Source organism: Botrytis byssoidea (assembly GCF_014898295.1).
Source record: "Botrytis byssoidea strain MUCL 94 chromosome Unknown BBYS_031, whole genome shotgun sequence".
In the NCBI taxonomy this organism is placed as follows: domain Eukaryota; kingdom Fungi; phylum Ascomycota; class Leotiomycetes; order Helotiales; family Sclerotiniaceae; genus Botrytis; species Botrytis byssoidea.
The window spans coordinates 270,821-296,737 of record NW_024065872.1 but is presented as its reverse complement, the minus strand read 5'-3'; the positions used below and the strand labels follow the sequence as shown (position 1 = coordinate 296,737).

Genomic DNA, 25,917 nt, shown 5'->3' with positions numbered 1-25,917 from the left:
AGAGGAGGAACGAGAGGTAACTCAAATTAAATTGGTGTCATCAAAGACAACTCAGCCTTAAGTAGATCACCAACCTCTTCTTTTTTGGGGTGTACGAGGAAGAAAAAAAAAGATCAAAAAATGTCAAGTGAATAATTAAATCATCAGCAAACAAACAAACAAACAAAGCTCAGCTGGACGGCGGGGTAAGTAAGTGGACTTTGGCTACTTTTTCGTGTTCCATTGGAAAGGAGTCAGAGACCAATCATCGCGTGGAGAATAAATCGAGGGGCTGGACGCGGTTACATGGGATTGATGGATTGATGGATTGATGGATTGATGAATGGGTGGGAGGGATATGAATTTGGATGTGAATTTGGATATGGATATGGATGTGGATATGGATATGGATATGGATATGGATGTTATACAATCCTATATCCTCCCTACTATGATTCTTTATATAGAGACAAGAGAAGGAAGAGAAGAGAGAGATACGAGATAATAGATAATAAAGATAACAATCAAAAGATCAAGGAATAACGATGAATAAACATGAATCCAACGACACAAATGTATTCTGCGGTTCATATACAATGTTCAAGATCAATAGAACCAGCCATCATATAATATACATGTCATTTGGAATACTAAGAAGGAGATCCACAATCACTTGATAGATGTTTGAAGTGTTGTACATACATACATAGATATCTACCACCTACCTCCTACCTCCTACATATATATACTAATATACTCGAAATGCGCCACAACGCGTTTTTTCCTTTTTACCGTCAGAAATGTTGGAGGAACGAGGTTGATGAGTAAAGGGAGGAATGGGAGGAAAGGGAGGAAAGGGAGGAAAGGGAGGAATGGGAGGAAATAGGAGTGAAGGGGTGAGAGAGAAGGAAATAAAGAAAAGGAAGGGAAGAAAAGGAAGGGAAGAAAAGGAAGAAAAGGAAGAAAAGATAGAAAAGACAGAAAGGTAGGGAAAACAGAAAAGACAGAAATGTAAAATGGATAACTATCAAAACAATGATGATATAAACAAATAAAAGAGATTAATAAAAATACTCTATTTCTTACTGGAAAAGGTTATCTACGAGGTAATCAAACCAAATCAATACCTCATTTATTACTATATTTACTATATTTTGCATTTTACTTTATTACGCCGGCCTTCTTAATTATTCTTTTCTCACCTTATCCACTCACTCAACTCAATCATCAAGTGTCATCTCTGCCGCAATAATTTGATATCACCATAATCCCCTCCACTCCACTCCACTCCCCGTACCTTACCAACCCTCCCCAAATTTTATGATACAATACTTCTGTCTGTTTGTCTGCCGGTCTCTCTGTCTCCTGTCCTCTATCCTCTATCCTCTATCCTCTGTCGTCTGTCCTCTATCCTCTGTCCTCCATCTGCTGTCCATCTGTTTGTCTGCTTGTCGGTTTGTGCAATATCAAATACAATCAACCAGTCGGGTTCAACCAATTCTATACCACAAATCAATACCCACCACAAAATACTTTACCTTCTTTTTGATTTAGATTTGTCAAAAAACATCATCACAATCTTTTCAATCAATCAAACAAGGCTAAGGTAATCATCTGTTCTTTTGATCTTGTGTTCTTCAACCTCTGCCAAATAATATTGAGAGAAAAGCAAGAAGGAGAAAAAAAGGTCATATATTTCATTCCATTCGCCATGAAGGAGGCCACACATTAAAGAGACCCACGATTTCGGAACCATACCATCCATACCATCCATACCATACCATTCACCCTCTCAAATCCCAATCCGGATTCAACACCTCAACAACCTCTCACATTTTCTTCTACAATGGTTCGAGTTACAGATGAGCTGGCTTTGTCCCTCGATCATCTAAACCTATTCTACGCACACGATCCTCACCTGTCAAACCTACCCGTCCTCATATATCATGGTCCTTCTACCACCACCAATTCGACCCTCAATAGTTCACGAATTCAACTGCATATCTTCACCGCTGCAGGTTTTCAATCGTACCAGCGCATAACCATTTCACCAAACTCACCGCTATACGAATCCGTGAACTATCTCCCGCGCGAGAAACAAGGAGATGAATTATGTCGCGGTCTGGCATTCGGTTTATTCAAATATTTCAAAGAGTTACCAGAGGTGGTGAAGAGTGCATTAATATTACAAGTTGCGAATACGTCAAGGAAACAAAGGCCAGGTTCGGCACCGACATTATTCGGCGAACAACATGCGGCAGATTTGGCAAGTTCGATGGTGAGGGTGGAAAATACGCCAGATGTGACGAGAGATATTGAAGCCGCTTTACGAATACAAAATATTAATTACGTGGATGTAGATTTGGTTCTGCCGCCGGGCTCGATATCACCTTTTCAAGAATTGGAGGGGGATCTGGATGAGGAAGAATATCCCGATCTAACCTTGAGGCAATATGGATCATATGCATCATTGGTCAAGGTCTTTGGAGAGGTGGCATTCCTTCCCACGTCGAAATTACGTCGAGCCCCTTCGAAACCGACATCATTGAATCGAAGTAAATCATTTCAGAAGGATCAAAAAATGGCTTTGCGACGAGAGATGGGAGAATTGGTCGATACGGAAGAACGTTATGTGATAAAGATGCATGAATTGGTCAATCATATTGCAGATGATTTTCGAGCCAAAGCCAAAAGTCGAGCATTTGGAAGTTTCAGTCCGTCGGAAGATGATCTACAAAAGCTCTTCCCACGATGTTTGGATCGCATCCTACAAATTAATTCCACCTTCTTATCAGCGATACGAAAAGTGATGGATGAAACCGAGGAAGAAGCCATGCAAGATCTGGAAACACCAATAGTCAGCTCCACCTCATCTCGATATGGTGGCTCGGGTCGTTTGAAGGACCCTACGGGTGCACTGGCCTTTGCCAAAGTCTTACTTGAATGGTTCCCACAATTTTCCGAGAGTTACCAGCAATATATCCATGCTAGCCAGGAATTTCCACAAATCATTTCGAGCTTCATGAAGCAACCAAGTAGCTTCTCAAGTCGGGTACAAGCTACCGGGGAACAACGTTTGAGATCGGCTGTAATTGAGCCTGTCCAGAGATTACCCAGATATAGTCTCTTTATTGATAATATTGTCAATTCGCTTCCAGTGCTACATCCAGCTTTACAACCTATGTTGAAGGCTAGAGATATCATTACTTCGATTTGTTCACTTGATCCACCAGCAGCTGACAAGTCGCAAGTGGTGAATCGATTAAGATATTTGGTTGACGCTTGGCCTTCCACACTACACCCTCAAGGGCGTCTAATCACGGCGGTTGATACGATAGAGTTACCACCTCCATATCATGTTGAAGTCGCGACGGGTAGTAGTGCAGGTCTTGCCAAGGAGGGTATACTTTTACTCTTCGCTGATTGTATCGTTTTGTTGAAGAAGAATAAGGATTGTTTACAGACAGCTCGAGGTGTCATGGCGGAGATCGATAAACCTTCTGCTCAAACTATGATGGCATCAGTTACCGCAGCAGCTGGTGGTCAGAAACATCTCTATGACCTTTCTTTTACTGGCTGGCATGTTCTTGGAGATACTAGGGTTACATCATCTGATGATAATCGATGTATCTGGTTAACTTCCTTGCATGAGTTGAAAGACGCAAATATGGGACGAGATCGTAATCAAGCTGCTACAGTTCGAAACTTTGTTTTGCAAGGAGCTTACGAAGCCAAGGCATCGAGGTTGGGTGAGGAATTGATCAAAGCTAGACTTGAAGGAAGATTCTCGGAGGCTGAACGTGAAACCGATAGATGGAGTTTACGATCGATTAAGCCGGCCGGAATCCACATTTATTGTGCCATTTTTGCTGAAGGTGTTGACGATTTGGTTCAAGGCCGGAGAGAACCTGCTCCTGTTCGCTTAGTTGTTGATCACGAGAAAGGTACAAAGGGTGCTCCTGTGGGTCATTATGGTGTTGATATTGTAGCCAATGTCACGACATTGGCAGGAGGAGAGAAATATAGACTTGAGGTAGATGGACTTAATGATAGGGTGTATGTGGATGAAGTACTGCCTGAGTACTTGATGGTTACATTTGCAAAGAGAGGTAAGTGGTTGTGTGTTATTTTTGAGGACTGGGCTAATAATCTTAGTAACCGACTTACTTCGACTTCAACATCAAATCAGCAATCCAGCTCTATCTGCACCTTTTACCTCTTTTTACTCGAAAATTCTAAAATCTATCGACGTTCTGTGTGAGGGTGACAGATCAAAATCGTATCGAGCACATTCTCCTGTCAAAATTCTTTCCAGCTTACTCAATAGTGGTTTCGGAGGTTCACCATCAACGACGAGTCTTAATGGGTTGGCATCTCCTGGTAAAATCTCTCGACCTATGATAATGGGGAAGATCCCATCATTGGAATCGCCACAAATCGTTCGAACGGGTAGTAATCGATCTTTACATTCAATCCAAGATTTCTCGGATGGTAAAGGTAGTGTTCGAGCTCCTTTTGAAGAGGGTAGACCCGTCAATCCACTTGTCCGACTGGAGGAAACTTTCACGGGCTACATTGCAGCTCTCCAATCAAGAAAAGGAAACGTTGTTGGAAAGAATTTGCGGAATAGAGGAGCTGCTGATGAATTGGCCGTCAATGCGTTATACAATACTTTTATTGAGAATCCTTTCGATACTCGAGCAGCTTCCGAAACTTCTTTTGATGTTATTTTTGTGGCATTCGAAAAGTTTCTACGATTGGCATGGAAGGAACAAATGGGTTCTGTTATGTCACTTGATTCTCTTGATGCTTTACAAGAAAGATCCATCAAATTATTCCCTGGAGATTTCAATGAATACGTCAGATTGATATTCGGAGAAATGGCACCACAAAATAGGAGAGCATTTATTGCCATCATCAAACTATTGGCGGATCTGTTGGATGGGTGTGGTAATGATGGTGATCGTGGTTCTCTTACAGTCGCTTTTGCTGAGTTACTGGTCGTTGATGGAGAACCACACAACTACATCAACTTATTGGATCGTGTTGTCGAAGATTCCGATAAATTATTTGATGATCTAGGACCTGGACCTGGTATTGGTCTTGGAGGTGGTAGTAATTATGGTTCCGTGGCAAGTCGATCAATACATTCAGCCACCGGATCTATTACATCAAATACATCATTACGAAGAAGATTTGCCGATACTGTCTTTCGTCAAGGTAGTACCAAAGCTGATGCTGACCATCGTCCTTCAGTTTGGAGAACATTAAGTAAGACTACCCGTAGTGTTGCTACTGGAGATCAATATGCTTCAAAACCATCCTTAGGAAGAGCTCATTCAATCGAATCACCAGACCGTAAAAGTCGACCGGCATCTCGTGATAGACCTACAGTCATGGGGGCATTTGATGAAAGACCTGGTAGTTCTGATTCAATTGCACCAAAATCGAGGCTTAGCACTATCGGCGCATCACCACCACCCGAAGATTCGAAGGATGATGGCACTACCAGATCATCGAAAAAGAAACGTCGAAGTTCTTTGTCTGATCTGAAAAATTTGATGGCTCAAGCAACACTTGGACCAATGACTCCATCTCCTGAACAACAACCTGCTACGATTACACCGCCAAATAAAAGAGCAAGTTCTCCGCCAAGAACTCCATCACCTGTAAAGGTTCCAGCCTCTCCATTAAAGATTACGAAAATTCCAGCAAACGGTTCAATTATGGACAGAGACCGATCTTTAATGTACCGAAGTTCACCTGCCCTTAAAGAAAACCTACCCATGATCACGTCTCCTGATCGGATCGATCGCAGTATGGGTAATCTAACCGAACGAGCCCAGAATATCATGTCGTCTCTGGATTCTACGCCATTTGCATCACCGATTAAAGAACAATGGCGAGCCGGTCACAATAAAACAGTTTCCCTCTCATCAAACATCCCGACTCTTCGTGGAACTCCTCGTGATCCTTCTCGTCCAATAACATCACACGCAAATAACTTGAATGGAACTATCAAATCTCCTCAACGTCTTCGTCTTCAAAGTCCACAAAAACTTCGCGAACGTTTACAAAATGAAGCCAAAGCAATAAATGAAGCAGAAGCTTCTCTTCAAAATGAGTTGTCTAAGATTGGTGAAGAAATGGCAAAATTAAATGCTGTTTCTGCTATTCCTAGAACTTCAGATATTGCTAGACTTTCTGAAGCAGTTTTATTGTTGGAGACGAAAATTCCAAATATTGTGAAAGATTTGAATGAGAGAAATGATGCAGTTAAGAAGGAGTTGGAAGTTAGTTTACAGGCGAGCGAGTTCAAGGTTAAGGGATTGGATCAACTTTACAAGGAGAGTAGTGCGGAGAATGAGTTACTTTATGAGAAGTTCAATGCAGAATTGGGGAAGATCGTTAAGGCTTTGAGAGCGAGTAGAAAGGGTGGTGCTGGAGGTGAAGATGGGAATGGTGTGGGTGGAACAATGAGTGCGAAAGAAGAATTGGTTACGAGAATGAGAGAAAGTAGTGAGGAAGCTGCGAGAGTTAAGAAGGAAAATGCTAGGTTGAGGAGAGAGGTTCTTACATTGAGGACTTTGTTGAAGGGACAAGAAGGGGCGGGGACTGGGGCGCCTCACTAGGTGTGAGGTGAAGATGAGGATTCGAGAATGTGGTAGGGGAATTGAGGAGAAGAGGTGAGATGGAGGTGACAAAGTAATGAATTATGCCGTTATGTCGTTATGACTTTCTTTTTCTATCGGCGGCAAATATTGTTTTTTTGTCGAATTTGGCATTGTTTTGGTTTGGTTGTAGCTAAACTGGCAGGCGTTCGACCCTTCTTTTTTCTCGATATACCCATAGCATTCGTGTACTTGGGGTCTGGGACGGGGATGGACGGACGCATGGTTTGGTCATTATCAAATGGGGGGTATTTGCATTTAATAGGGGGATGTATGAATGGACGGATGGATTTTGTTGAATTTTTGTAGAGGGATGAATTTGTTTGTGGTAATGGATTGTGTGATGGATTGATTGGAGAAATTATTTGGATGTGCATGCATGCATAATGTTATGATACCAAAGTTTATGTTTTTTCATGTTTGGAGGGATGAGATGAGTAATTATTTGGATTTGGATTGTGGGAGGGGATTGGGGAGGAGGTGAGATGAAGTGAAAGGGTGGGAGTGTTGGTGATGAAGGTGGAGGTGGATATTAGCGAATAAAATAAAGGGGTATGGAAGGGGAAAAATAAGATTAGATGAGATGAGATGAAATAAATCAAATACATTTTTTGTGTATATGTGTGTGGATGTGTTTATGTGACTAGTGAATTAAATGAGATGAATATGAATACGAACTTGAATATATACAGATAGGTACATATCTACTTCTCACGATTACCTACTTGTTATCTGTTACCATGTACTGAGAGAGAGAGAGAGAGAGAGAGACAATTCCTTCCTGTTTTTTATTTAATATTACTAATTGATTAGACTTTAGACTTGTAGTGAGTACCTAGTCAGTATTCTTCTGATGAATGTAAATGATATGTATGATATTACTATTCTTTTCCCTCTTTAATTTTTCCTCTTTAATTCTTCCTCTTTAACTTTTACTCTTTGAGTTTTTTTTCTTCGAATTTCTTCTTCTTCTTCTTCTCTTTTCACCTTACGAGGGAGGTTCTTATGAGGGAGGTTCTCATGAGCACCTCACAAAGTAGCAGTGTTAGGTGGAGGACTGGTACATGTCGATATAGTGGTCCACTGTTATTGATGGTATGGATGTGGTTAGTATATTATGTTCTATAATATTGCATTGATGTTATATTATGTGTATGTGTATGTGATGTTTTTATGGTTGTAGGGGAGGGGAAGGAGGAGGAGGAGGAGAAGGAGAGATGAATTGAAAGGGATAATGAAATGGAATGATAATAATACGTACGGGTAAAGAGGAAGTTGACATTGGGCTTCCGGAAATCGTTTCTGCTTTTACGAGGACGGGGATGATGGATCCGGTTACGAGGCTGAAGACTTGGTGGTGGAGGACTGTGGGGTGGGGGAGGGTGGTTAGTATGTTGGGATGTTTTGGGAGGTGGAAGGGGAGGAAGATAAGGAAGAGTAGGAATTTTTGGATGGGGTTGACGCTGGGAGAATGGGCTGAGTGGGATGGTTTGTATGTCTATCGTGAGCGAAGTCTGGGTTCTTCCCCAAGGAAACGGCCCATTTCACCTTGGCACCGGAGAATGTGGTGTATATGCCGTCCTACTGGGAAACGCAATAACCAGGGGCGAAAAATCAACAAAACAATGGAGAAACCATACACACCTCTCAAAATACTAGCAATTTCTCCGGAGTGACTTGTGATACTCAACCAAGTATGATCATCACTTCCAAAAATATCGTCCAAAACCTTTTTACTTCTGATATCCTGATCGGTAGAAACTTCACCCTCGAGTGCTTTCCAGAATGGATCGTTCTCTGGGAATCCTTTCTCGATCTTATACGAGGGGAAGGATTCGTGAATGAAGGTGCGGTTACTTCTCCGATCACATGTGTGACCTGAAATACCTTCTCTGAGAAGTTCTTTGACTAGTGGCTTGAAAGGACGAGATTTCGGAAGAGGGAGAGTGGAGAATGTGATGTTGGATGTTTGGAGACAGCGGTAGAGTGGAGATGTGTAGTAAGATTGTGGAGGTGGGATGTTTTGGAGTTGGATACGGGAAAGCCAGTAGTTTGCGGCTTTTTGAGCTTGAGTGATCCCGTTGGGATCTAAATGAGCATCTGCCCACTGAGGAATGTTAGCTTCTTCTTGATAAGTTAAGAGGTAGGTGGTGGACTCGTGGTACGTACTGTGACAGTGGCATTACCATCCATCTCGGAATAATAGCACTGCAATCATTAGTTTCATCCCACGATTAGATTTCATTCTGATAAGAGGTGCATACATTCCACTACATTACCGTTAGCGAGTAATTCATCAATATATCTCAATCAAAAACTTACAGCAGGAGTTCCATAATAAGTCTCAGCAGCATTATGCCATCCTTCACCATGTCTCCCCATGAATAAAACTTTATAGTTCACATTCTTTTTCGAGTTCTTATTTAAGGAAGTTACGTATTTCTCAAATCTCTCCCATTGACTTGCATTTTTAGAGGTACGGGAATCCGTAGGATAAGTTCGGTTTAGGAGACCAAAGTTCCATTGAGTCTGTGAATCTGATTAGCCTTGAAAAAGCTAGTACGTGTGTAATAAATGATGTTTATCCAAAGATTATAAAAACAAAATATAAAAATTCATACATAGTCGAAAGTCGACGGAACAGTCGTCGCTTCATCCTGTAAAAAGAACCCCGGCACGGCTGTATAATTTATCCAACTCTTATCGTGAGATCCAGAGTTCGATCGAGCATCATAATAAGGAGCTGGCGTAGCATGAGGAAATTGCGCACCCGGAATCGCACCCACGACCGAGAGAAAGCTCAAGCAAACCGTTAAAGAAAGCATAATGACAAACGATTCATATGATGGTTAATTTTCAAACCCGACAACTGAAATATTCCATCGCCAAGAGTAGGAATCCATCGTCCTTTTATATACAAATATAAAGACCTAATCTCCATATGTATCTAGGATACATATTGAAATGCATCTCAAAGATGATAAAAAGTAAATTGTCTCTGCAGGTACAGAAAGTTCGGATGAAGTTAAGGTCCTATGGTTGATGCACGTGGAGGAGAATATCCCACTTGGCGTATTGGGGAAAAGCGGGGTATATCCATGAAGATGGATTGCGGTGAAATGCTTCCCTTGTGGTGAGTGAAGCCGAGGGGTATAACACGTGACGAATCGATGAAATGAAAGAAAATGAAGACATTTTGTATGTTTTCCTTCCAAGATCTGCAATGGTTTCCACAATGTATGTTCACTAAGTTGTGTCGTTCGAGTCGACAGTAGAGACCAAGAACCAATGAGGTTTAATTCACGTGACTTCCCAAAACATTCAAGACCTCGCAGGTCCTTGAAGTTTAATCGCGCTCGTACAGTCGATGGAGAGATATGCATATCATTGTTAACTGTTAGAGTTCAAATGCAGAGCGATGGATAAAACACACTCATGATACTGAAGGAATAAACTCGCCTTATCGGGTAAGAAAATCCATCTTTCATCTTATTCGTCAGATAAGATTAAGATTTCACTCGAGAATGAGGGAATTGTAAGCAAGCGTATTTTATACATCTCAATGTCATTCACCTGAGCGATTGGTTTGACATGAAGTGATCTAGACAACAAGACTCCTCGGTTTCCAGATTCCTCAATTGAATTACTGTATACGTCTGAGCAGTTCATAACATACCCAGTAATAACGACGAAAACCTTCCACTCTGAAAGAATGGCAACCTCAGACCCGTTCCTCGATTCCTTGTGGGATATGATTGAAAAGATGACTCATTATTTCAACGCAATCCACATACCTATTCTAGGAGAGTGGTCCTTCCGATCGATTTTCCAAATCGGTTTGATATGGTATCTTGTGATCAGGCTATCAACCCGAAGTACTCAGCTTGAGGAGTACAGGAAACGACTTCAAGATGCCGAAGCACAGATTCAACGAGATGAAGCATCCCGGAAAGAAGTTGCAGAAATAGCTTCGGATCTTAAGGAGATGTTGGAGGGAAAGTCAGGGCTACTTGAGAATAATCATGAGCTGGCTTCAATTGTGGAAAAAGTAGATGGGATTTCATTGGCCACGGCTTCCACACAACAGACAGATATTTCAAATTCGATATCTTCTCCGTCTGGTCCAAAAATGACTATTAGTCAAGTAAGTAACACAATTTTCCCCTGGATCACTATCCAGCGTTCAGACATTCAACATTCAACATCCAATATCCAACTAACATCACATAGCTCTACATCTACCCCATAAAATCTCTCCGAGGATGTTCTCTCCCCTCGGCCACCCTAACCAAAGAAGGATTTTCCTACGATCGCAAATTCATGCTCCTCCGCATCCGCGATCCCAATTCCAAATGGGGTCGCTATCAAAATATGCATATATCCGAGTTTCCAGAAATGGCTCTATTCCACACCTCCATCACAGACTCCACTCTTCACGTAACCTATCACGCCCCCTCTTCCTCACCCCAAACCCCAGTCTTGCCCCACCCAACCCTAACCATCGACCTCTCCCCCTCCACGCTCTCCCGCCTCCCAGAAATCTCAGTCACGATGCACAAAAGCCCCATGACAGCTTACGACATGGGATCCACCTATAATAATTGGTTTTCTCAATACTTCAAGTACCCCGTACTTCTCGCTTACGCTGGCCCCAACCGACGTCTCGTTCTCGGCAATATCCCCGGAAAACCCGCAACTTACACTCCTCCCACTCGCCCCCTCCTCCAAAAAATCCCTCTCCTCAATTCCCTTCTTCCCACTCCCAAACCCCCCTCCATCATCTTCAACGACTGCGCACCCTACCTCATCATCACACAATCCTCTTGTGATGACGTAACCAGCCGTCTCCCCTCTTCATCCCCCAAAATGGACATTACAAAATTCCGCGCCAACATTATTATCTCCGGTTCCCCCCGCCCATACGATGAAGATTACTGGGGCGGTTTAACTTTCTCCTCCAGTTCCGACCCCAATTCCAGTTCCCCTAAAGAAATTCTCCTAACTGCCAACTGCGGCCGCTGCGTCTCCCTAAATGTCGACCATGAAACCGGCACCCCCGCTCCCAAAGAAAAAGAGGTCCTCAAACTCCTCATGAAAGATCGACGCGTAGATGACGGCATGAAATATAGTCCTATATTTGGGCGTTACGGATTTCTTGGAAATGGAGATGTGAATGAAGGAAAGGTGTTGCGAGTTGGTGATGCAGTGCAAGTTTCGAGGAGAAATGGAGAGAGGACAAGATTTTGTAGGTTTATTTTCTTCTTCTTTCTTCTCCCGGATGGTACAAACCCCCCAACGCCCAAAACCCAGCTAATCACATCCATTCTTCCACCCACCAGACTGGCCCGGCCTTTCCACCTAACCCAACACGTACAAGTTCTTGAGAACTTTATTGTACACATGCACACAGACAGCTACCTACATAGCCTGTCTAGTATATCTAGCAAGCAAATTAAGAACCTAGAAAAGATGAAACAAAACTATAAAAGGTAGCTTGGAAAGAAATTCGAATGAATTGTTTATTCTTATAATTTTCCATAGAGTGTTTTGTTTGTAGGTTAGGCAGGAAACTTTATTTACTCGCCCATCAGACTGACCTGACTCTGCCTTTCTGTTCAATCCGTCCGTTTAATCCATCCTAATAGTTCTCACAAAATGCTTCATCACATGTAGATATCCAGCTCTCCACCCGATAGTACCTAGTTAACCCAAAACCAAATATCAAATATCAAAACGAAACTCAAACATCAAACATCCAATACCTACACCAACTCCCTACCTCCCAATAATTACCTCCCTACCTTCCTACCTTCCTATCTCCCTAATTCTCTTACTTTCTCTTCTCTCCTGATGCACATATGAAAATCATCTCTTCCATCTCCATTCCCCACATGTGACGGATTCTTTATTTTCATAAAATGTCAACCTTTTCGAAAACTTCCAAACAAGTGTCGCGATATAATTGCGTTAGGAATAAGTGTTATAGTTTCTGATCTTATTTGCGATCATGGTGATGAATTTCCTTTATTCTTTTTTTAGTGAGGATGTGATTTGGATTTGACTACAACATATCGACCAACCGCCCCTTTTCTATAGGCATCAACTGTCATATCAAAGATGATAGTGATTTTAAATCATACAAACCATCTTCTCAGATAAGGTATCGGATTATATAAGCATTCATTCATGTAATCATTGAGGAGCCAGCTCTCTCTTTCAGGTCACATAGTGTCGCATGGTTGGTTGTGATGTGAATTCATAGTCGAATTTGTGATCTTGCTTTGGATACCATCCAGGGGTTGAGTTTCTGGTCGATTGAAGATGCTGGGTTATAGTGCGTGATATGTATGTACATTAGTGGCCGAGAATACAAAGTTGAATGGCGGGATTGAGATTTTTAGTTTTGGAGAATTTGTATGGAAGGAGGGAAGGGGTGTGTAGATATTGCGGTGAAGTAGTTGGAGGGAGAGATATGAAAGGAAAGGAAAAGATGGTGAAGAGAGAGGTATATCTTATAGAAGAATATTGTGGGGGAAAGTTAATGAAGATGTATGAGCACTTTGGAAGGTTTTGAGGCTGTGGGATTGGAGAAGTTATATAAGTGATTGGGGCTTTGTAATGATATGAGATGAATGAATGAATGAATGAGAAAAGTAGATGATATAAGAAGGCGATGATGATAATTTTATAGTAAAATTCAGAAGGGGCTAGAGGTCACATGAGTCATACTTGAAATGAACTCAAGATGTTGGGGAAGACTAGATGTAGCGAAACTAGGAATTGAATCAAGTTAATCTAGAAGCTAAGTTCTTATGGGGGAGTGCAAGTGTAATGGACTATTGGATTTATGTCAGTATTAGTGCGGAGATGGTTTTGAAGAAGTGGGATGTAAGATGGAGTTGAGTGGAGTGGAGGAATACTGTAGGTACCTGGTTTGTTTGTCGAAGCTTGTAGAAAGAGAGAGAAGGCGGAAGTAGGAAGGGGAGTGAAAAGGAGGAAGGGAAAGGGAGGAGAAGGGAGAGAAGAGGAAGAAATCCAGATACGGCATGAGAAAGAGAGTAAAGTGAGGACAAGTAAGCAGCAAAGAGTTAAGCGAGGTCACTAGTAGCTAGATCGAGGTTAAGCGAGGGATTGTCTCCCTCTTATTTTCATTATGAATATGATTACAGGAAAATAGGAAAGAGTGTAGATATGGCATCATAATATCGGGAAAACCCTGTAAAAATTCTGTAAAGACTCTGCATCACAAGATATTGGTTTGGTTGTAGACATCATGAACGAAAATTTACAGGAAATTACGAATTCTCTTCAGTAATTCCATCATATTACTTGGTTTCGCAGGAGCAATTATATGATCACAAGCTCATCGGATCATTCGGAAGTCTCATAATCTTTACTTATGGAGTTGAAAGAAATTTAGTCTCCGAGGAAAGTTCACAATCACTGAGATCTTAGAGATTTTGATACATATTTCATTATTCAGAAGAAACATTCCTATGCCTTTTCATAAATGGAAAATTCAAATAGTATACTTAGATAGTATGCTAAGACAATATAGAAGATAATGTCACTAGTGATACTTTTGATAAACACCTAGACACGCTTTAAATGGGCGTATACATAATAGTACTCTCGTACCTCATCAAAAATTCGTGATTGTAAAATCATTAGGTATCCCACGCTCTTATGTCCCAAACAGGAAAATAGAAGCGAGGTACTGAATCATACTGCTCAAAAGCTGGAGTAGTGAAGGAAAAGTATAGCAAACAAGCATATGCAGAACTATAACCGTCGAATCGTTGGGTAGCATACACTACTGATTTCCCAAGTGAAAGAATGTGTGAAGAGCCAACAATATGACTCAAGAAGTAAACATTAAACATTAAAATGCACTGAAATGGCCCATCAAAGTCATGTCAAGAAGTCGAATATCCTAAGAATAGTTGTAACGTATATTTTGGCCGAGGTGTCAACGTAAGATAGTCACAATGTCAAAAAGATCCTCGAAATCAAAATCGACCCATTCCTCCCTTTTTGCCTCTTCCTCTCTAGTGCCGAAATCGCCGAATGATGTATGCGCTAGTCTCGATGCTATCAAAAGAAGCATAATTGGTCAAACCAAAGCTTATTTGGGCAGGATGCTCTATATGTTCAACATTCGAAACTCTGTTATCATCGGTGGATGTCGGAAGTCGATAGGAGTCATCGGTGAAAGATAGGAAGTTAACTGAGGTTAACGACGGTCGAGTCATTTTCTTCTTCTTCCACAGAAGCAAGAGCTGCTAAGATGTGAGAATACTATAATTTCGAAAAGTTAGCTCAAGACTTCTTTTCCTTTCTTTATCGATGGGAGGGATGGAAATGTATTTGATGCTAAGGGATTGAATGGAGTAGTTTGATCATACATCTACATCTCGTGAGAGTTGCATATCTTGAAGAACTGCGGCGATGAAAGCATCCTTTTTTTGATCATTATTAGCTCTTAACTATTTGCTTCCAAACTTTTCTCAAAACAAGTAAGTAGAGAAATCAAGATTTAGTGCAGATAACAGATACAAGATAGGTAATGTCGAAGAATTAAATGCTAATGTGTGACAATTGTTTTATTAAATAGTGTACATATTCAACACTCGTTGCATCATGCTCTATTAGTTACCCTCCGATCCTTGATGATCGTAAACTAAAAATTAGAAGTAGCCACGACAACATAATTCTCATTCTGTACAAATGAGCTGAAGTCCCCGGTCTATACTCATTTAAATATCTTTCTTGAGTATCAGAATTGTACACTTATTGTACAAATTTTCTGAAACCGAGGACCAGATATTATCGGGAGTGACAGTATTATCCCAAGGTTCTTATCAGGAACTTCTTGACAACCAGACCGTCTCATCGAATTGGGTGTTTGGTGGAAACGTAGTATTATGAAGCACGGGCCATTAAAACTTCTCTCCTGAACTAAAGGATTCGAAAAGGAAATGAAATGAAGAATTTGTACTTTCTCTCGGGGTCAGGAGGAGGGGGATAGGGAAGGAAACGAAGGGGGCTGTGAATCTTATTGAATCAGAAAGTTCGAGGTTGTGGAAGAGGTGTTGAAAAGAAAACAGAACAGTGAGTGTGACAACTTGCATATGTGGCGTATAGTAGACAGCAGGAGTAACAGGAATAATAGAAAGTGACATACCATATCAAAATCTGAAGATGAACTGGTGACCTGACCAACAGTTGCGTGGTTATTTCCTTGATCATGAGCGTTTTCGCGCATGGTGACAGGACTGCCACCTAAAGAGGAAGATGGACTATCTGTAGCACTAAAGACTTGAGCATTCGCAACTACAACACTTGAGATAGTGCTTGTAGGGGAAGTCGTAGTGGTGAGAATGTTGCCTGTCAAAGAATTCAAACCAGCTTCAGCAGTTTGAGGCGCATTGGTGACCTCAATAGTTTGAGTGACCTCGACAGTTTGAGTGATCTCAAGAGCGTGAATGACTTCAGCAGTCTGAGCATCTCTAGTGACTTGCGCAGCAACAGTGTTGGAAAAACTTCTCAATGCCATTGTAGGATACTCGATATCTCTTTCAGCCATCATAGCGTCATAACGGGCTCTTTGAGCTCGGAGTGTAAGAGCAACATGTTCCTCAGCATTTCGATGAACGAGACGAGGACGATGGCTCGTCGAGGTTGGATGATCACGTAGAGAATGACTGGCTCGTGAATGCATTGGAGCCGGATGAGCAGATTGATTCATTGGAGCTGAACGACCAGGTTGATTGTTGTTGACCGGCTGGTTCATTGGAGCTGGATGATCAGGTTGGTTCAACGGAGCTGGATGAGCAGATTGATCATTGTTGACTGATTGATTTATTGGAGCTAGATGACAACTTTCTTTAAAGTGGGATGATTGACCCATTTCGTTGGCAGAAAAAAGTTATGACGGGAACTTTGATGCTTCCAATAAATCTGCTTCTGTTTTCAATAGTATGGTTAGTATTCAATCCAGTAAAGAACACCAAGGCTTCAGGATTCTTTAGTAACACGTACCAATGCGAGCACGATTTATTCTTTCGGATTTATGTCGTCGCAAAAAGAATTGAAGTCTCAAGTTCTTTTTGTGGACGAGAAAGGGGAATGGGACTTTGGGGAAACGTAGGGATTTTATACTAATTGAAAGTAGTAAGCGACATTGGCGTATTTACCACAAACTGTTGTGTTGAGGGATAAAATCTACCAATCACTTGCCCAAGACAGAAAGAAGATTGGAAAGGGAGAGAATGGTAGGTATCAAATCTCGCGCTATCGACGCTTGTGTGCGTTTACAAGTGTGATCACGTGTGAAAATGCTCTAATTGAGAGAATATAGCAGTCCGTCTCTTCTCTGGTGATGATCATGAAGCTAAGTGAAGAGCTCTACGCCTTTTCATTCGTTCACTTGGATCTTTTCCTCGATGAATTCCACTTTTCTTCTCTACCCAAGATCCATCCAAGTGGTCCATTGTATCTTGGTGATGATAGTTGGAATGCCTTCCTTGTTTTCTTATACCTGTTATCAAGATTCTCCAGGAAAGGGTTGAGAAATTTGTCAATTTGCTTTAGTGTCGGGGTGATCTACTAGATTCTGTCAAAGATATCGGTACATGAACTGCCAAAGGCACGGATAATTTTGTCAAGGAGCAAATATTACGCGAGGAAAGAACTACGGGAAGAGTGGAAGTTGACACTCCCAAAATAGAACACGAACGACAATGTCTTTTGAACGAATTCAATTCAGAAGTTAATACCAAGTGAATGAAAAGGTGTTTCGATTTGAGGATTAGTATACGGATAATTGTCGCATTCCTCTCACCGACATACTCTACAGTATTCTTGAATGGTTGTCTTAATCTTGAATGGCTGTCTTGATCACGCCATATCTACTGGAAACTTAAATTTGGCCATTCAATGTTGGTACAGGCGATCTCGCGCTAAAACTTTCGCTAGACCTGGGTTAGGTGAGTTGGAGTGAACCCTTTTTTCCAAAAACCACGTTTTGACATCCTCCCTCTACAATCAGATATCCAAGTCGACTGAGAACTGATTTTGATCATAAGAGTTTTGAACATTTGATATCTTCATAATTTACACAAACAATTTGTTGCACGCCGAGTCTGGGGTACATAGGAGTTCATTCAGCACACTTCGGTTAACAGCTCGGCATTCCTCCTCCGCGGCGATCATAACGCTAGTCAAGAGCCTCACCGGCATCCAGTGGAAGATGATACCTTGAATACTAGTAGAGAATGAAACTAGTAAAGTTTTTGACTTGTAAATACATTTTAACATTGAATAGGACCGAAAGTAAAGCATATTTCGATTTTATAGTCATTGGGTGAGAATCTTGAAAGCAGAGGGAAAATGATTTGATTTGCTTGATTAATTATGTTTGCTTGGGTCAAAATTCGTGTACGTCAAGCCGTAATGATGCTAGACGAAATTTGTGATTGCAAGCTGAACATACACACAATTTCCTGGCATTTTGTATTCTTTCCAGTATCGAAACCCAATACCCTGTGCATCAATTTCAGGTCTCTGTATTCTTGACTCCGGTCATCCTGATAATAAAAACACCTCTTTTATACCACACCTGCCATACGATCCTTCAACACAAGCAAAAGACTATCAGGTATGAACACCTGTCCGTACTGAGATATACTGACGTATTGATAGTCTACTCCTCAGAGCGTAATGTAATGGATGAGATCAAAAATAATACTTCAGATGGAAGAATCACATCATCATCGTCATCACGTTTACGATTGCTCACACCGACCATTTCGAGAAGGCCCCTTCAGTATGGGAAACGTAATAATGAGTCAGATTGGACACTGAACTTTGGCGATCAAATTAGTTTCAGTGGTTAGCACACACACCCTCTCTCTCTCTACTTTTCCATTCTACACAGCCACCTTCCCAAATAGTATCCCGTCCATCATCCATTCCCCCTCTCCGGTAATCTCCTCTCTTCGAACGCATCACTTCCCATCACCCACACCATATCCTGAGTAATCTCTACTGATAATTTACAAACCCCAAATCATCAACCTCAACATCACCGAATGATTACTCAAAACCTCTCATTTCAAACCGCATTCACACGCACTTTACATACTCAAGTGAAGGATAAGTTCATCCAAAGATGTATGTATAATTCACCCGTCCATCCTATTTATCCACACTCTACTGGCTATGTTCCTCTTGTATCTACAAAGACCCTCGAGGCAGAAGAATTATGTCTGCTCATATTGTTGTTGATTATTCACCATTGATCTTTAATAAACCCACATCAATCATCAAATCTTGCCTCACATCTTAAATATTTAGTTTAATAAATGATAAATTGACTAGCTAATCAATTCTATAGATGAATCTTTGGATTACCCACTAAACTGCATGTAACAACCGCAAAGTGTGATGTATTCATATCCATATCCATGTAAATATGCTTTGCGGCATCTTCTTATGTCCGCCAGATGTATGATTGATCCATTTCATCTCAATGTTGACGACAACGTCATGAACGACGACTAGATCACCTGCCAAGACCAAAAAATCGCATGACCTAATATCACAAAGCCCGCTTCAGTAAACCCATATTCCTCCCACTTCAATTTATTCTAACCTCCAATCTACGTTCCATCATCTGGTAAGCAAGCCTCGCAAACCCCCAGCAACGAAACTGAATCATAATATCACACTCATCTCTAGCCAGACACATCTTCATATGTGCCTCCCAAAGAGCCTCCCCCAACCTCTCCTTAAGTATCGTCATATGACGATCCAGATCCGTGTGCTCATCCAATAGTTTATCATCATCAATGTCCATATCCTCCAACTTAGAAAATCGACGCATCATGCTCACATCAACCGCAATTTCCAGCTCATCCAAAACACGAGTACATACTCTCATGAATGAACCCGGAAATCCGATTCTTAGTAGTGGTTCAATGAGGATTCTGATCTTTTGCTTGATTGTGCTGTCGATTATGCATACTTGTGTTGGGTTTCTGACGCTTGTGATGCAGACTACTGTTGCCGCAGTAAACATGATGTATTGAGGAAACTAGTATATAATAGATTAACTTTCAAATCACGCAAACATATAGAAGGAAAATATGAAGAAAGAAGATATGAAGAGACGTGACAAGATAAAACATACCCAAGCACTTCTAAAAGCGTCTGATTTGATAAAATCCGCGTATATCGGAAACTCATGCTTCCAAAGTTTTTCCTCGTGTTCTTTGAGGAATCCTCTAGGACGTGGCTGCACGATATCGCAAACGTATTGGCACGCATTTGTAAGCTTTTCGATCATTCCATCTCTCGCCGCATCGCCCTCGGGTACGAGAACATAAGTGCGAAGGAGGAGAATCTTGGTATGGTGATATGATAACCACAATTCTGATCTTTGACGATTCTGTACTTCATCCAAGTCCTCGAGTTTCGCTTGAATTAATGATTCTGCTTTCTTCTTCCAGGCGGGAAAGGTAGTGACGAGGTATGATTGAACAATTTTCAAACGTTCTTCAGGTTCGTATTTGCGGAATCCGTAGAATTGGTCGAGGATGTTGCTCGTGATTATCGCAAGTCTGGAGGGTATTTTGGTAAGTATGTTCTTGAAGGCGGCAGGAGAAAGAAATTACTTACTCAAATTGAAGGTTAGATGCAAGATTTGTGGAGAGATCATCTGGAAAAGCAGGTACGAGATTGTTGGGTGTAAATTGTCTGTCGTTGAGGGTCCTCGGCAACTCCTAATTAAATTGTTAGTCGACCCTTTAATCCAAGTATACTCATTATGATATTATATCCATCCATATCTGACACCTGCAGTACAAACAAAGGATAGCTGAAATTTTAACGTCTGCCATGATTGTTTGAGTCGATAAATCAATGTCAACTAAACAGATTATCCGAGCCCCCATGTATTCGGAGGGCAGGTGCTCTTGACTCGAGGAAAGGGGCCAGCATCTCGACAAAGTAATGACAAAACAAATCTACCAACAAAGAGTATGCAGAACTTTGCATGTTGATTTAGCAGAAATTAATAGCTTACCTGATCAATATCATCAACCTTGAGACGTTGTGGTCTATCTAAAGCATAACTCAAAAATTTATCCAGAAAGAATGCTGCCCAGAAAACTCGCTTTTGACATTCCACCTCAACCAGGTCAACAACACCTCTCTTGCTATAATGTCTGTTCAAATCAAGTGTGAAGATCAAGCCGGCGACATTGGAAAAAGAGCTCCAGCATTGGTTGATTCGACCTCTAGCAATAAGATAGTAGCATTGGAGAAGTCGAGCTTGAACGCTAGTTAATTGTGGTGGACCAATTTCAGATTGTAATTGTTCTTCAGCCAATTGACAGTTGAGCATACTATTGAAGATGTAAAGGTTAGCAGAAGAATACAAGGGAAGGATAGTTACTGACCTGTTGTCCACCCATTCTGAGGTCGCACAGTAAGTTTGGGCTGAAGCAAAGATCATGAAAACGATGGCATTCCTGCTTTTAAGATAATCTGCTGCCAATATATCACCACCAACCTCTAACAACTCATCTGTCCAGCGTTCAACACTAGGTCTGTGTAGGAAGAGTATACTTGGGGAGAATTTGTCAAAATAAATCTGAACAAGCTTAGCACCATCATCGAGACTTGGTAGAGTGACCAGTCCAGGTCGACTGATAGGCATTGGTAGATCACCGTAAGCAAGAACAGAGACAGGTGCGTTTGGATCAAACATTTGCTGAGCTTCTTGGGACGGATTAGCAGTTGGACTATTATCCGCCGACTGTTGAGGTTGTGACATCATTTGATTGGGATTTAGATTCTGGCCGAATGAACCTATTACCGGTGGCATTTGCGCGTCTTCTCCTTCCATTAGAGATTTATAATTGGCCAGATTAGATCCAGCAATGAAGACTTTGTGTTGAGGATCAGGTCTGTAGTTCGGATTTGGTTGGATTTCAATCTTTCGACCACGAGCGTAGTCGTTATCATAAGAACAACGCTTTTTATCGTGAACACAGTTGGTGCATGGCAAATTACCGGAGCACTTAGCTTTTCCTCTGCGCGACTATTAGTAATTTCAAACAAGTTTTGTAATTATCTCGAAGTGAATATATGTTGAATTCCGGGGGGTGAATCTCGGAAAAGCTTACACTCTACATTGGTCACAGGCTTGAGTGACCTTGCTTCGCTCTTTAGTTCTTTCATACTTTTTACGCGCAGGTTTAATTGAATCGCCTTGTGGAATGTTGGCTTTAGATGGGATTTTGTCCGTCATGTTGAAGAAAGTATCCGGATATTGGTGGGAATCTTCAAGTTGCGTGTAGTGGTTGTAATAAATACCCGCAGGTTGTATATTGCACTTGTAAAAATGAGGAAAGAAGGACAAGAGAGCCTGGGGAGATAAATAGTAATTCAGAAAGCAATCTGCGGGCTGTTTTGGAACGATGCCGTATTATTTGAAAAGAAAGATAACGGCAGAGGTTGTGACGAACCGTGGAGGATAAACAACAAAAATCTCTAGCGAGCCAATCAAAATTTGACAATTCCAGATATCGAAGGTGGAATGACTTGATATACACGAAATACTGTTTCAATTCACTGTGTAAAAGAAGATACGGATGTACAAGGAACATGAATACCTACTCAGAGAAATTTCCTGATGGTAACCAGATTCGATTTACTTATAATTTGTTGACAGAGATTTCCCATTGCCTATATGTCTACGTAAAAATTGCTGTAAACATTAACATTCAGTAATCGCACAGAACACTTTGAAGAGACATCAGTTTGTGAGATAAATGAATTTGAAATAGTTCAAAAATACTGGAAGGCTTCTCATATTCAAAACGTTTACAACTAATAGTCTTTTCCGAACATAGTTCAAGTATCTTCTTGCATCTTCAAGTATTCCATCATCTCACCAACAGAAAGCTTCAACTTTTCTATATCATTCGACTTGACGCTTTTCCGGTTGCCGAATATGTCCAATTTCTCCCATTCACTCACCTTGTCGACACTCTGATTTACTAATAAGTGAGCTGAATCAATCACTTCCTTGACTTCCACCTTTACAGACGAATTCGAAGTCTCAAACTCGCGACCATTCTTGGTCACCTCTGTTTTTTCGAGATCAACCCTTTTTACCCCAATTGCAAAGCCTTGATCCGTTACAAGAGCTTGATCAAGACAATAGCTCTTGATAAAACAACTAGCAATCAATCCAGTTACAGCAAATACACACATGGCGAACCAGATAGTCTTAATGGACGCTGCAGATACCAGCCTAAAGTCTACAACTTCCGGATTTTCGGGCGGTAGAGCATTAATGAGTGGAATTAAAGCCACTACATTGGCAGCCACCTGTTCGATCGTGTATCCAAATTGTGATACAATTATGGCAAAGTTTTGAGTGGTCCTGAGTTCGGCAAGCATTCTATTCTGTAAGATGCCACCTCCACTAATTACTGTTAGCACAAGCTCAATATGGAATGGTAATCAGAGATCTTAATAGGAACAACTTGAAGAGCACTTGCTTACGCGAAGTGGAAGTGAAATAGAGCTTGGGAAAACACGGCATGGGGATGGAGAGCCAATTTGAGTCACTGCTTGTTATGCAGAATAACAAAGAGCTGCACTGGAAGGAAGGAGTTACCAAAACTACAAGAGCCCAAACTCAAACTTCGACAGCGGCAGATGTGGCGCAGGGAGGAGAAGTGACGCCGGTTTGAATGGAGATATGTGCAGGCTATCCAGGATAAACTTCAATGGCAATACTTGACGAGTGACAGGAACAAATGCGACAGCTATGCAATCACTGGTACTGTCGAGAGGGCGCGAGAACGCAGAAGAAACCATAAAAACAACCACTGGGCAATAAGTCAAGGAACAAAAGCCGAAATTAATCGAAGAACATACAAACAACACAAGGAAAAAGACAAAACTTACATTGCCACCCCAACCGTTTGACCCAACGCCCTAAAGAACGTAAATAATCCTGCTGCAGTAGCAGCATCCTCCTGCGGAGCCGACGCTTGAATAGCCAAACTCATAGCTGGATATAAAAGTCCCATACCGATACCACTTCCTAGCATCAAAAAAACCCACGTCACAACCGGTGTTCCAACATCAAGAAGATACAGCATACCACAACCAAAAGCTGTTAAAGCCCATCCGAGCCATAGACTCCAACGATATTTTCCTGTTTTTGCAGCGATGATTCCCACAATCATGGCTGATGGTACAATAGTAAGGGTTTCTGGAAGGGCGGCTACACCTGCCATCATTGATGTATAGCCTTGGACAGACATGAAGTAGAAGGGGGCATAATAGACGATTGACCAGAGGATCATCCCATGTAAGAAAGTACAAAAATAAGCAATTGTCGTTGAAGGGTTGCGGAAAAGTCGAGTTGGTATGATGGGTTTCTTTGCAAACATCGCTTCATATATGCAGAAAATGATAAGTCCAGTAGCTCCTATCAGCAGCGGAACCAAAGTATGCCAGCTTTTCCATGAATAACTCACTCCACCCCAAGTCAAGGGGATAAGAAATGAGGTTAGTGACCCAACAAAGATAATCGATCCGATGTAATCGATTTCAGACAACTTCTCCTCTATTGTTCTTTCTTTCCTTTCCAATTTCAAGAACCAAACACATCCTACAAAGCCTATTGCGATTATGGGTAGATTGAGGTAGAATATCCATCTCCAAACATTTTCATCAGCCAAAGTACCGCCAATTATTGGTCCAGTAACACTACCCAATGCCCATACCACTCCTAAAAGAGCCATTGCATTTCCTCTTTGGCGTAATGGTACCATATCCGTTATCAAAGCTTCTGTGAGGGCAAGAATGCCACCAACACCACTTCCTTGCAGACAACGGCCTACTAGCAGAGAAGGCATACTTTGTGCTGCTCCTCCCAGACTAGAGCCAATTGTAAAAAGAAAGAGTGAGAATAAGAGTAACGGTCTGCGTCCAAATACATGGGATAGTGCTATGAATACGGGTTGCCAAATGGTAGAAGTGAGGAGGAAAGAGGTACCGGCCCAGAAAGCCTCAATTGCATTTCCATTGAGTGCTTCAGATATTGTCTGTTTTCGGATTCAAGTGTTAGATGGGAGTTAAAGGATGGAAATGATCGGAAGATATAACTGACTGGGAGAGCAACTGCTATTGTTGTGGCATCAAGTGCGCAGGCAAGGTTAACAATCAATATAGAAGTACACGCAGCAATATATCTCTTCCCTGGGGCAAAGACTGCTGCTGGCTCATTACCAGCTGTGATAATAGTTGTTGATGCCATGTCTGCCAGACCATAAGATGTCTTGAAGTGTTTAGGTCATTGGTGAAGATATTACACAGATTGAGATTTTTGAAAAGGATACAATTTGAACATAAAATAATGAACGTTCCAAGTGTCGTGGCAATTCAACCCTCAAATGAGAAAGTTTCTTCAAAACAAGCCAGACCTGCAGGCTCAACCAAGAACTTACGTGAACATATTGTTGATAAGTACATACTAAACATGAATGAATTGCTAAACATTTAAGCCACCAAAAGCAGAATCCAAAGTTCAAGCAAATGAAACAGAACAGGATCCGAAAGTTTAAATATATGTCCACGTCGGTAATAACGTTTCGGGGTCTAGCTGGAACTCAAAATATGTTCTGGCAGCACAGATTATTGGCAATCAGAATACTGGAACTCGAATTGCTCCAGACTACCGATAAATGACTTATACTAAACATGAAAACAGCATTCGTCCAATCGGTACTCGGAAAAAGCCTCCACGCCTTTTTAAAAACAGATAGCCACAGAGTTACTCAACCACATAATCCAACACATATTATTAGTGTGTCAACCGCTGAAGTTATAAAGCTATGAGCATTCTAAAAGACGGGGTAGCGGATGAGGTCACCTGAAACTTATCTAGCGAAGTCTACAGAGAGTCTGAGGGTAGAACTTGTGGCTTTTGTGTGAGAACAGATGGTCCAAGAGCCGGAAACTTCGTATTGGTTTGCTGCACCTCAACGTTCGCCATTCATGTGCCCTTTAATCTATATAACTGTTGCCGATACTCTCGACTCAATGAGAAGAGCTTTGGATCTTCCTTCAATTATCAATCTTTATGCACAAAATTCCCTTGGGCTTCGTCATGAGCGGGTCACTTTCCAAAATTGATCGATAGACACATTGGTGGTGACTTGGTGCGAATCACCTCTAC

General features: G+C 41.4%; 6 protein-coding genes across 6 annotated transcripts; 2 read left to right on the top strand and 4 right to left on the bottom strand.

The window, feature by feature from the left end:
• Window positions 1-1,210: 1,210 nt before the first annotated feature.
• EAE97_010892 (uncharacterized protein) lies at window positions 1,211-7,208 on the top strand. The gene is made up of 2 exons (XM_038881407.1): window positions 1,211-4,088; window positions 4,135-7,208. Exons 1-2 carry the CDS (start codon window positions 1,826-1,828, stop codon window positions 6,609-6,611), a joined length of 4,740 nt encoding a protein of 1,579 aa, XP_038727797.1. The 5' UTR covers window positions 1,211-1,825; the 3' UTR covers window positions 6,612-7,208.
• Window positions 7,209-7,418: 210 nt separating this feature from the next.
• EAE97_010891 (uncharacterized protein) lies at window positions 7,419-9,653 on the bottom strand. Its single transcript, XM_038881406.1, has 7 exons — window positions 9,272-9,653; window positions 8,973-9,179; window positions 8,915-8,920; window positions 8,820-8,858; window positions 8,295-8,757; window positions 7,912-8,015; window positions 7,419-7,733 (listed from the first exon to the last, which is right to left on the bottom strand). The coding sequence occupies exons 1-7, from the start codon at window positions 9,473-9,475 to the stop codon at window positions 7,680-7,682; spliced, it is 1,077 nt and encodes a 358-aa protein (XP_038727796.1). The 5' UTR covers window positions 9,476-9,653; the 3' UTR covers window positions 7,419-7,679.
• Window positions 9,654-10,362: 709 nt separating this feature from the next.
• Window positions 10,363-12,012, top strand: EAE97_010890 (uncharacterized protein; the record flags this gene model as incomplete). Its single annotated transcript, XM_038881405.1, has 3 exons — window positions 10,363-10,794; window positions 10,881-11,895; window positions 11,990-12,012. 3 exons carry the CDS (start codon window positions 10,363-10,365, stop codon window positions 12,010-12,012), a joined length of 1,470 nt encoding a protein of 489 aa, XP_038727795.1.
• A 2,861-nt stretch (window positions 12,013-14,873) lies between these two features.
• EAE97_010889 (uncharacterized protein) lies at window positions 14,874-16,443 on the bottom strand (the record flags this gene model as incomplete). Its single annotated transcript, XM_038881404.1, has 3 exons — window positions 14,874-14,948; window positions 15,056-15,109; window positions 15,835-16,443. 3 exons carry the CDS (start codon window positions 16,441-16,443, stop codon window positions 14,874-14,876), a joined length of 738 nt encoding a protein of 245 aa, XP_038727794.1.
• A 2,847-nt stretch (window positions 16,444-19,290) lies between these two features.
• On the bottom strand, window positions 19,291-21,966 carry EAE97_010888 (uncharacterized protein; the record flags this gene model as incomplete). The annotated part of the gene is made up of 6 exons (XM_038881403.1): window positions 19,291-19,746; window positions 19,843-20,272; window positions 20,331-20,434; window positions 20,737-21,058; window positions 21,113-21,748; window positions 21,842-21,966. The coding sequence occupies 6 exons, from the start codon at window positions 21,964-21,966 to the stop codon at window positions 19,291-19,293; spliced, it is 2,073 nt and encodes a 690-aa protein (XP_038727793.1).
• A 605-nt stretch (window positions 21,967-22,571) lies between these two features.
• EAE97_010887 (uncharacterized protein) lies at window positions 22,572-24,996 on the bottom strand (the record flags this gene model as incomplete). The annotated part of the gene is made up of 3 exons (XM_038881402.1): window positions 22,572-23,148; window positions 23,637-24,784; window positions 24,850-24,996. The coding sequence occupies 3 exons, from the start codon at window positions 24,994-24,996 to the stop codon at window positions 22,572-22,574; spliced, it is 1,872 nt and encodes a 623-aa protein (XP_038727792.1).
• Between the last annotated feature and the right edge of the window lie 921 nt (window positions 24,997-25,917).